At 48.1% G+C, this 11229-nt stretch overlaps 1 protein-coding gene across 1 annotated transcript in view; it reads left to right on the top strand.

The window, feature by feature from the left end:
- Positions 1–11229, top strand: part of EPS15L1 (epidermal growth factor receptor pathway substrate 15-like 1) — a 110306-nt gene that overhangs the window by 8343 nt on the left and 90734 nt on the right. Inside the window, exons 2-7 of the mRNA XM_011925892.1 lie at positions 1007–1048; positions 1245–1334; positions 2153–2200; positions 5531–5626; positions 6391–6453; positions 9793–9918. Coding sequence (XP_011781282.1) covers positions 5609–5626; positions 6391–6453; positions 9793–9918 — 207 coding nt within the window. The 5' untranslated portion in view covers positions 1007–1048; positions 1245–1334; positions 2153–2200; positions 5531–5608. The remainder of the gene's footprint in view (positions 1–1006; positions 1049–1244; positions 1335–2152; positions 2201–5530; positions 5627–6390; positions 6454–9792; positions 9919–11229) is intronic.

Here is an 11229-nt window from a genome sequence, read left to right as displayed (position 1 = left end):
AGGATGGTCTCAATCTCCTGACCTCGTGATCCGCCCATCTCGGCCTCCCAAAGTGCTGGGATTACAGGCTTGAGCCACTGCGCCCGGCCAACATTCTTCACTTTTATCGCTTATTACATCAGCGGCAGGTTTGTAATACCAACACACGTAAACTTTTACAGCCAGCATTTCAGGGGCTGCATAATTCCCCACCAGGTTGGCACACTCCCCTGGGTGTCCCTTCTCTCTCCTGGGAAACCTCTGGCAGAGGTCAGGACACAGTGGGAAGTGTCTGGACTCAGCCGCCAGCCAGGCTGGACCCAGGTGTGGCCTCTGGTGACCCCGATTAGCTGCGTGACCCTAGATGGGGAGGTGACCTCTGAACAGCGATGTCTTGGGGCTCTGAGGTGTTGGGAAGTAGAATATCTTCAGTGCCAAGCTGAGGACACCGCACTTCCTTCCTGCTGTGGTGGGAACAGTCACTGGCCAGCGCTCTCCGGGCGCAGGCTGGTCAGTGCGCATCTTTGAGCATTCAGGTAGCTGGAGGAGGATGGATGGGATGGGTGAGAGAACCAGACCCAGGCCAGGAAAACCGGTCGAAAGCTTGCGGGTCCGGTGATTCATGATGACATGTGGAAACTTCTTTTCTGATTCCGGAGCCAAAGAACAATCTCAGAGGATAGAGTGTCTTTTCCCTCTGAGCTCTCCAGGAGCTGAAATCCCTTTGCTCAGGAATGGAAATTGACACTGGGCTGCTACTGCTGTTTCCTGAGTGACTGGATTGTTTGCCCTAGAATTAGGATTTATTCAAGAACATTAAGCTTACTTTTTCTAAATCGGGTAAGCATAATAATATCTGTGTCTGAAGATAAACTGAATTCTGTGTTCAGAGGATGTATAAAGTGCATACATTTTGACTCTTAACTATCATCATCTATTTTGGTCATGACAAAATTGAGGGGTCAACCCTTTTTTTCCCCAAGGGGATGCGTTCACTTTTGACCAATATCTGTGGTTTCATTTACAGATTCCCACTGGAAATTCGTTGTATGAATCTTATTACAAGCAGGTGAGTTTAGCTGATGTCTTTTCAGATGGAACTAGAGCATGCCTGAGCTGAAGGCACAGTACAGAATAGAAGCCCGACTGAGCGGCCTTTTGTCCTTTTCTGTTCACTGTCAGCGGATAGTCAGCGTGGCGGGTGCTGTTTCACCTGCTGCTACATTTGCTGAAAAGTTATTTTGCCTCTTGCTCTCCCATCTCAGGTCGATCCAGCATACACAGGGAGGGTGGGGGCGAGTGAAGCTGCGCTTTTTCTAAAGAAGTCTGGCCTCTCGGACATTATCCTTGGGAAGGTATGTGAAGATGAATAGTGATTTCTCTTCTGTGTCTGCCCTCACAGCTCCCCCCGCAGGTCAGGGACAGCCTGTGCAGGTCTCCTTGCATGGGGCTGGGCCTCCTGGGGAGTGGCCTGGTCACTGCAGACCTCTCAGGCTGCAGCTGGTGGATCCAAACGCCCAGGTGGCAGCCCCCACCACTATTTTGGTAGCAGACAAGAAACCGGAGTACTTTTGGGGTCTTGATAGCTTGTGGACTTTTTTTTTTTTTTTGAGACAGAGTTTCACTCTTGTTGCCCAGGCTGGAGTGCAGTGGCGTGATCTCAGCTCACTGCAACCTCCTCCTCCCGAGTTCAAGTGATTCTCCTGCCTCAGCCTCTCGAGTAGCTGGGATTACAGGCGCACATCACCACACCCTGCTAATTTTTTGTATTTTTAGTAGAGATGGAGTTTCACTATGTTGACCAGACTGGTCTCAAACTCCTGACCTCAGGTGATGTGCCCGCCTTAGCCTCCCAAAGTACTGGGATTACAGGTGTGAGCCACCGCACTTGGCCCCTTGTGGACTTTTGTTGGGGAAAGAAGGGTGTCATAAACACCATTGGCTTGGGAGCTGAGTGCACCTGGATGTCCTCTGGGCCCTGCCGCTGACTGGCTGTGTGCCCCTGGGCAGATCATTCACCTGATCTCAGTTGGCCTCTTCATCTGCAGAACAACCTGGGGACAGTCACTCCTGCCCCACAAGGCCGGTGGTGGGGTGGTGGCAGCTCTGGTTTTTGTTAACATATGGACAGTGATCAGCAGTCGTGCTTATGAGCATTTTTGTGTTTCCACAGATATGGGACTTGGCTGACCCAGAAGGTAAAGGGTTCTTGGACAAACAGGTATATACACATGTACACAGAGCAAGTGGAGGGGTTGGGCAGAGCCCCCAGACTGGGTGACCTCCACGGCTCCTTCCACATTCCTGCACTGTCAAGTATTACTAGCATGAGCACAGCTATCAAACTTAACACCGGAAGTTTTCATTTGGAAACAAAGGTCTTTTAAACACTTGGAGCCATCTTTCATGGCTAGTGTATCTTTTGTTTTTATTTATTTATTTATTTTTCTTTTAATGTTTTGTAACCTTACATGTGATTAAAGTGTTGTCCAGACTTTTTATTTTGGACCAGTCTCTTGTGGAAGTTGCACAAATAGCTTGGAGGGTTACTGCATATCTTTTGCCAGCTCTCCCCAGTGATGGCGTCTTACATAATCACAGCACAGTGATCAGAGCCAGAAAGTAACATTGGTGTTATTTTTTATTTTTTATTTTTTTGACATGGAGACTCACTCTGTCGCCCAGGCTGGAGTGCAGTGGTGCAATCTCGGCTCACTGCAACCTCCGCCTCCCAGGATCAAGCGATTCCCCAGCCTCAGCCTCTTGGAGTAGCTGGGATTACAGGTGAGCACCATCACGCCTGGCTAATTTTTGTATTTTTAGTAGAGATGGGGTTTCACCATGTTGGTCAGGCTGGTCTCAAACTCCTGACCTCAGGTGATCCGCCCACCTCGGCCTCCCAAAGGGCTGGGATTATGGGCATGAGCCGCCACGCCCGGCCACATTGGTGTTATTAATGTAACAAAGTAGACATTTGTGTAACTTTAACTAAATGCCTTAATCAGAGTTTGTTTTTTTTTTTTTTTGGAGACAGAGTCTGACTCTTGCCCAGGCTGGAGTGCAGTGACATGATCTTAGCTCACTGCGGTCTCTGCCCCCTGGATTCACAAGATTCTCGTGCCTCAGCCTCCAGAGTGAAAACTCCATCTGAGAAAAAAAAAAAAAATCTGAAATCTGAAACTGTCCTGATCCCAAGTATTTGGGATGAGGAATACTCAGCCTGTGATTTTAAGTGGCCGCAGATGGCCGTTTTGTTGGAAGGGACCTTGTTTGTGCTGTGCCATGACTTGTGATCTAGTCTGTCAGGAAGCCCCCTTCACTTGTGCCTCCCTTTTCTGAGGTTCATGGTGCACATCTGCATGTGTTTTTAATTTTTTTAAATTTATTTTTAGTTTTTATTTTTTGAGCCTTGCTCTGTTGCCCAGGCTGGAGTGCAGTGGTGCGATCATGGCTTACTGCAGCTTTGACCTTCTGGGTTCAAGTGATCCTCTGCCTCAGTCTCCCATGTACCTGAGGCCACAGGCATGCACTGCCACACCTGGCTAATTTTTATTATTTTTTGTAGAGATAAGGTCTCACTATGTTGCCCAGGTTGGTCTCGAACTCCTGTGCCCAAGCAATCCTCCCATCTTGGCCTCCCTAAGTGCTGGGATTACAGGCGTGAACCGCTGTGCCCAGCCTCATGTCTGCGTGTTAAAGTTTCTGAGAATTCCTATAGAAAAGAAATTTGACTTGACTTAATGCAGTTCCCCTAAACTTCCTTTTCTTTTTTTTGAGATGGATTCTCGCTCTGTCGCCCAGGCCGGAGTACCGTGGCCCAATCTCAGCTCACTGCAAGCTCCGCCTCCTGGGTTCACGCCATTCTCCTGCCTCAGCCTCCCGAATAGCTGGGACTACAGGCGTCTGCCACTACGCCCAGCTAATTTTTTGTGGTTTTTTTTGTATTTTTATTAGAGATGAGGTTTCACCATGTTAGCCAGGATGATCTCGATCTCCTGACCTCGCGATCTGCCTATCTCAGCCTCCCAAAGTGCTGAGATTACAGGCGTGAGCCACTGCACCCAGCCTCCCCTAAACTTACTTAATCCCCTTTTGTTTACTATTTATTTATTAATTTTTCTCTTTTCTCAGACCTTGCAGGAATGAAAGGTCCCCTTTTCTCAACACCCTCTTACGATCCTCTACACTCTACAAGAGCTTCTGAGGACAGCAGGCTGAGAAAGGCCGATCCTAGCACTTATCTCTTGGAAGACACTTTTAAAACTGTTAACAGTATTTATAGCTTTAAAAGTATCCATGTTCTTAGGCCAGTTAATTTAAAAAAAAAACAACAAAACACTCTTGAAGCTAGGTGATGCCTCACAAGTCCACTGAGCCTGTGTGTGGTGGGTCCTGGGTTAGGAGGGGAGGCATCTGACAGCCTAGTTCAACTTCTTCCTTCTGGTGTCAAGGTGGGGTCCATGTCAGGCCGCTGGGGATGGGCAGGGGATGTTCCGTTCAGTGAGGCCGAGGGGATCGTGGTGAACCACAGATACGAATTTTTGACCAACCGTGTGTATTTCAGACTGCTTTTTAAAAAATTCAACACCTAGCCAGGTGCAGTGGCTCATACCTCTCATCCTAGCTACTCAGGAAACTAAGGCAGGAGGACAGGAGTTTGAGATCAGCCTGGGCAATGTAGTGAGATCCCACCTCTAAAAAAATAAATAAAAACTTACCTGGGCATAGTGGTGCACACCTGTGGTCCCTGCTACTCAGGAGACTGAGGCAGGAGGATCGCTTGAGCCCAGGAGTTTGAGGTTGCAGTGAGCTGTGATTGCGCCACTGCACTCTGGGTGACAGAGTGAGACCCCATCTCTAAACCATACAAACACAAATTCGGCACATATTTGGTCCATCATTCGTCACCTTAACCATGTTAACTTTGTTGCTTTACACAACCTAACACTTCCTAAATGTTGGGAGCTTATAGTTTTTGGAAAATGCTTGCATCTGAAATTTTACAGATTTTCAGATGCAGTGGAACCTAAGTCCATTTTGTTTTATTTTATTTATTCATCTTGAGACGGAGTTTTGCTGTTTTTTGCCCAGTCTGGAGTGAAGTGGCATGATCTTGGCTCACTGCAGCCTCCACCCCCTGAGTTCAAGGGATTCTTCTGCCTCAGCCTCCCAAGTAGCTGGGATTTCAGGCACCTGCCACCACGCCTGGCTGATTTTTATATTTTTAGTAGAGATGAGGTTTCGCCATGTTGGCCAGGCTGGTCTTGAACTCCTGACTTCAGGTGATCCACCTGCCTTGGCCTCCCGAAGTGCTAGGATTACAGACATGAGCCACCACACCCAGCCAGGACAAGTCCATTTTAATGTATTCATTTAAGTGATATCCCCAAGGTGAGTCCAGTTCAGCCCAATGCTCCAAGGGGTTTTTGCATGGACAGTCTTCATTGTTGAAGTGGACGTCCTCTTTCCCTGAAGCCTACCGTTAGAGACAGCTCCCCGTACCCTCACTGGCGATGTGCCGTTTACTCCTTCCCTTTCTTTGGACTTGCAGGGTTTCTATGTTGCACTGAGACTGGTGGCCTGTGCACAGAGTGGCCATGAAGTTACCTTGAGCAATCTGAATTTGAGCATGCCACCACCTAAATTTGTGAGTGTCCAAAGTCCTTCAAGTTGACATTCTTCTAATACCAGATGTGTGTGCGTGTGTATGTGCATGTGTGTATTTGCGTGTATATTTCCATGTTGTCTCTAGCCTTCCCCTTTAATTTTCACATAATAGAAAATTAATAATTTTAAAGTGAACTCTTCAGTGGCATTTAGTACATTTACAGCGTTGTGTAGTCATTGCCTCTGTCTAGCTCCAGAACATTTTCATCCCCCTACAAGGAGACCCCATCCGCATTAAGTAATCACTCCTTGTCTCCCACTCCCAGTCGCTGGCAACCACTAATTTTATTTCTGTCAATGGATTTGCCTGTTCTGGACATTTCATGTCAATGGAATTCCCTAACATGGTCTTTCGTGTCTGGCCTCTCTCTCAGCATCGTGTTTTCAGGGCTCATCCATGTTGTAGAATGCATCAGTGTTTCCATATTCCATTTAGAGGATGGACCACATCTTTATCCACTCATCTCTCTGTGGACATGTGGGTTATTTCCACCTTTTTGACTGTTGTGAATAGTGCTGCTGCGAGCATTCATGTACAAGGATTTGTTTGGACAACCGTTTTTAATTCATTTGAGTCAATACATAGGAGTGGAATTGCTGGGTCATGTGATGATTCTGTGTTTAACTTTTTAAAGTCTTCCCTTTTTTGAAAGCACTTTGAAACGGGTATCCTTTTCAGCAAACCCACCCACCTATGATTTAATTCTGTGCCAGCCACAAAGGAATGTTTCTCTCTCTTCTCAGCACGACACCAGCAGCCCTCTGATGGTCACACCGCCCTCTGCAGAGGCCCACTGGGCTGTGAGGGTAAGTGAACGGGCATAGGTCCCTCCTTGGCTCTCCTTCAGATAGAATTGTTCCAGCAGTTGTTCTAGAATTGTTCTGGAATTGTTCTAGTTTGATGTTGTTCAGAACAGTTTATAGGATGATTGTGTCAGCTCTTCTGTCTCAGTGTGAATGGCCACAGCCTCTTCTCGGATGAAACGCCTCTTCTGAACACCTTTTACAAAGGCTATGGCCCTTCACTGGAATTGGGAGTTGCCTACCGGGACAACTAAGTGTCAGGAGTTGGATTATTAAACCACTGCAGTTTAAATCTTGCATCTGTAGGTCACATTCTGTGGTTTTTGCTGCTTGTGTTGGTTATTCAGAATAGAAGAGGAAACGGTGAGAGCTTGCAAGCACATGGACCCCCAAATGTGTTCCTTGCTTTCTCGCTTCTTTCCAGCCACTTTGCATGTTACTATTCTTTCCTCCCTGATGTTCTGATTGCTTTGTGAAAAGCCTCTCTCAGCACTTGAAGTGTTATTTTTAAAACAGAGGATGTTGTGGCTGGAAAAATATGCTACTGCTTCCAGAAAGACGAAAAAAAATGAGGGCTGTCTTCTAAGTACAGAATTCCTTCTAAAGGAAGTGAGCATGGTCCCTCCAGATAACGTGAGGCCTCCTCACCTTCCCTTCACTTTCAGACTGTCACATTCCCTGACGTTTTTGTGGCTTAAATCCTGACATGAATAACACTTGCTATCAAGCAAGGTCCCAAGTACCTGTGTCCCATGTTTACACTGTTGGTTTGTTTCCTTCTTGGAGAGGTCATGGGTTGGGTGGGGGCATCTGTGCAGGGAGAGGACATGAAGACGTGTCATGTGACCGAGGAGTCATGCAGTCACCTCTGTCATCGAGCACTTTGCCAGTGGCAATCACTGTGGTGAAGGGTTTCTCCCTGTCGCCCAGCGCATTGTGTGGACTTTGAAAAAGAGCTACTTTGTCATGGGAAACACTGCCGAGAGATCTTATTATTTAAAATGCGATAGCTCTTTTCCAGCAGGGGTATGTCCAGGCCTCACTGGAAAAGCTGGGACGAGGGGCCTGGGAACCTTGCAGAGAGGAGTTAGGGAGCGCAGGACCAGGCACTGTAATTGGGGTGGACTATGGTCAAGAGAGATTCTGCATTCCATTCACAGCCACAGTCAGAAAGAACAAGCCCGAAGTGCCAAGTGTTTGTTTCCATTGTAAACATTCCTGGGCTTCTGAAGGCACTGAGTCAGCAAGTCTGATGGCCAGGAGAGGATCTCAGGCCCCCGAGACAGACCTGCAGTGCTCAGCTTCTTAGCACTAACAGCCGTGAGAGCATGCGGTGTCTGCCGGTGATCTCATCTCTGTGACTGAGGGCACTGTCTTGGTTTTTCTCTTTTAAAAATTAAAAGGTTTTTATTGTGGCTGAAAGACACATCACATAACATTTACCATCTTAACCATTTCTAAGTGTACAGTTCAGGAATGTTAAGTACATTCATGTTGTACAGCCATCACCACCGTCCATCTCCAGAACTTTCTCATCCTCCCAGACTGAAACTCTATACCTGAACCTCCCACTCCCTCAACCCGTGGCACCCATCATTCTGCTTTCTGTCTCCATGGATATGCCTAGGGAGGAGGGGACGTCCTATGAGTGGCATCATGCGGTATTTTTTGTTATTTTTGAGATGGAGTCTTACTCTGTTGCCCAGGCTGGAGTGCAGTGGTGCGATCTCAGCTCACTGTAATCTCCGACCCCCGGTTCAGGTGATTCTCCTGCCTCAGCCTCCTGAGTAGCTGGTACTACAGGCACGTGCCACCATGCACAGTTAATTTTTGTATTTTTAGTAGGGGTGGAGTTTCACCATGTTGGCCAGGCTGGTCTTGAACTCCGGACCTCAAGTGATCTGCCCACCTTGGCCTTCCATAGTGCCAGGATTACAAGCTTAAGCCACTGCGCCTGGCCTAGTTTTTGTTTTTGTTTTTTATTTTTAGAGATGGGGGTCTCACCATGCTGCCCAGGTCAGTCTCAAACTCCTGGGCTCAAGTGATCCCCCTACCTTGGCCTCCCAAAGTGCTGGGATTACAGGCATGAGCCACTGTGCCAGCCTCATACAGTATTTGTATTTTGTGTGTGTCTGGTTTATTTTAATTAGCATGCTGTCCTCAGAGTTTGTCCACATTGTAGCGTGTGTCAAAACTCACTTCCTTTTTGTGGTTGAGGGATGTTCCACTGTCTGGATCTACCTCGCTTTGCGTATGCATTCATCTGTCGATGGACACGTGTTGAGGGTGTTTTCTTAGTGCTCCCAATAGCTCCAGTGTGTGGCCAAGCAGGTTGCAAGAGGCCTGCTCTCCCTGAGTCCCACTCGCTGTGGGCCTCCTTTCCTTTGGAGGACGGAACAGACTGGAAGCCACTGCCTCACTCGTGGCCTCTTTTATGGGCTGCCTGCCCTGTGTCTTTCAGAACAGCAGGAACTGTGACTCCACATCCTAATGCCGCACCTTCCCTTTGTTCATGAAGAGCTATTCATATTTATGTATTAATTTATTTACCATTAGAAATGGAGGGCTTCCTGTATATGGTCGGGCTTGGTGGCTTACACCTGTAATCCCAGCACTTTGGGAGGCTGAGGCAAGCGGATCACTTGAGGCCAGGAGTTCAAGACCAACCCGGCCATCATGGTGAAACCCCATCTCTACAAAAAATACAAAAATTAGCCGAGTGTGGTGGCGCATGCCTGTGATCCCAGCTACTCGGGAGGCTGAGGCATGAGAATTGCTTGAACCTAGGAGTCGGAGGTTGCAGTGAGCTAAGACTGCACCACTACACTCCAGCCTGGGCAACAGAGCGAGAGTTTTGTCTCAAAAAAAAGAAAAAGTAAAAGAAAAGAAAAAAAACCAGAGGGCTTCCTGTACTTATTTAAAGTTGATTTTGATAATTATTTGCTCAAGCAATAACATCTGCTCACACTTTTGTCTTTTTGGTACAAGTGGGCTCCTTGGAGGAAGGTGAGACTGATCTGTGTTTCCCTGCAAAGACACTGCCTCACCATGGGAGACTCCTGCCCCACTCAGGCAGCAGCTAGGACGAAGGGCAAGACCCGGGGCCAGGGCTTCCCTCCTGAGGACCTTGGCTCCCAGGTCTGAGGTTGCCATAATGCTATTTCCTTCAGGGTATATGTTCACTTTGGAAGGAGCCAAGACAGTTCTAAGATCATTTTGTGCTTTTAGCCAAGGGTGATGATGGGTCCATGGCCATTTTCGCTCGGCTTTCGGTCAGAGTTCGGTCTGGACACTCACACAGGTGCGCTCTCCTACTTACTCGGGCTATTTCTTTCCAACTAGGTGGAAGAAAAGGCCAAATTTGATGGGATTTTTGAAAGCCTCTTGCCCATCAATGGTTTGCTCTCTGGAGACAAAGTCAAGCCAGTCCTCATGAACTCAAAGCTGCCTCTTGATGTCCTGGGCCGGGTAAGTGGGCCGCGGGCTTGGTTCTTCCGCACTCGGTGTCCCTGCTGTGTGTGGGCGCCACTGTTCTCTTTCCCCATGGTGCTTACGAGGCTCTCGCTCTGTTTTCTCCCTGTGCCATCAGGGGCTTCCTCAGCGCTCCTGTGGGTCCAGCCCCGGCTGGCTCAGGGCTTCCTAGGGCGTGGCTTACAGTGTTCACCCAGGCCCTGGGAAGGGTGCTAGAATCCTTACACTTCACAGATGAGGAGGTGGACTCAGAAGTGAAATTGCTGCCTGGGGCTTCGGGACCAATAGAGCTCAATCTTAAGCTCCCCAGCCTGGGCTTTCCCGCTTTCCGTTGTGCTGAATGTGGGAATGTGTGTGTATATCTTTTTATTTATTTATTTATTTATTTATGAGACGGAGTCTTACTCTGTCGCCCAGGCTGGAGTACAGTGGCGTGATCTCAGCTCACTGCAGCCTCCGCCACCCCATTTCAATCTGTTCTCATGCCTCAGCCTCCCGAGTAGCTGGGATTACAGGTGCATGCCACCACGCCCCGCTAATTTTTATTTTTATAGTAGAGATGGGATTTTACCATGTTGGCCACACTGGTCTTGAACTCCTGATCTCGTGATTCACCTGCCTTGGCCTCCCAAAGTGCTGGGATTACAGGCATGAGCCACCACACCCGGCCTTTTTTATTTCTTTTTTGAGTTTTTAGAGATGGGGTCTCACTATGTTGCCCAGGCTGGTCTCCAACTGCCAGGCTGAAGCCATCCTCCGCCTCAGCCTCCCAAGTAGCTGGGACTGCAAGTGCATACCACCATGCCTGGCTCTTTTCTACTGTTAATTACTCTTTTTCTTCCTGTAAAGCTCAAGGTAAAAATATTTTCAACTCTGCTGCAAATTTAGGAAAAATTTTATGCATTTTCTTTAAAAAAAAAGTCTTGGTTTGGTGCAGTAGCTCACACCTGTAATCCCAGCACTTTGGGAGGCCGAGGTGGGTGGATAACTTGAGGTCAGGAGTTTGAGAACAGCCTGGCCAACATGGTGAAACCCCATCTCTACTAAAAAAAAAATACAAAAATGGCCGGGTGTGGTGGCTCACGCCTATAATCCCAGCACTTTGGGAGGCCGAGGCAGGTGGATCACGAGGTCAGGAGATCGAGACCATCTTGGCTAACACGGTGAAACCCCGTCTCTACTAAAAATACAAAAAAAAATTAGCCGGGCGTGGTGGTGGGCGCCTGTAGTCCCAGATACGCGGGAGGCTGAGGCAGGAGAATGGCTTGAACCCGGGAGGTGGAGCTTACAGTGAGCCGAGATCACGCC

Source organism: Colobus angolensis, unplaced genomic scaffold, assembly GCF_000951035.1.
Source record: "Colobus angolensis palliatus isolate OR3802 unplaced genomic scaffold, Cang.pa_1.0 Scaffold66, whole genome shotgun sequence".
Lineage (NCBI taxonomy): Eukaryota > Metazoa > Chordata > Mammalia > Primates > Cercopithecidae > Colobus > Colobus angolensis.
This window is presented reverse-complemented; position numbering and strand designations above follow the sequence as displayed.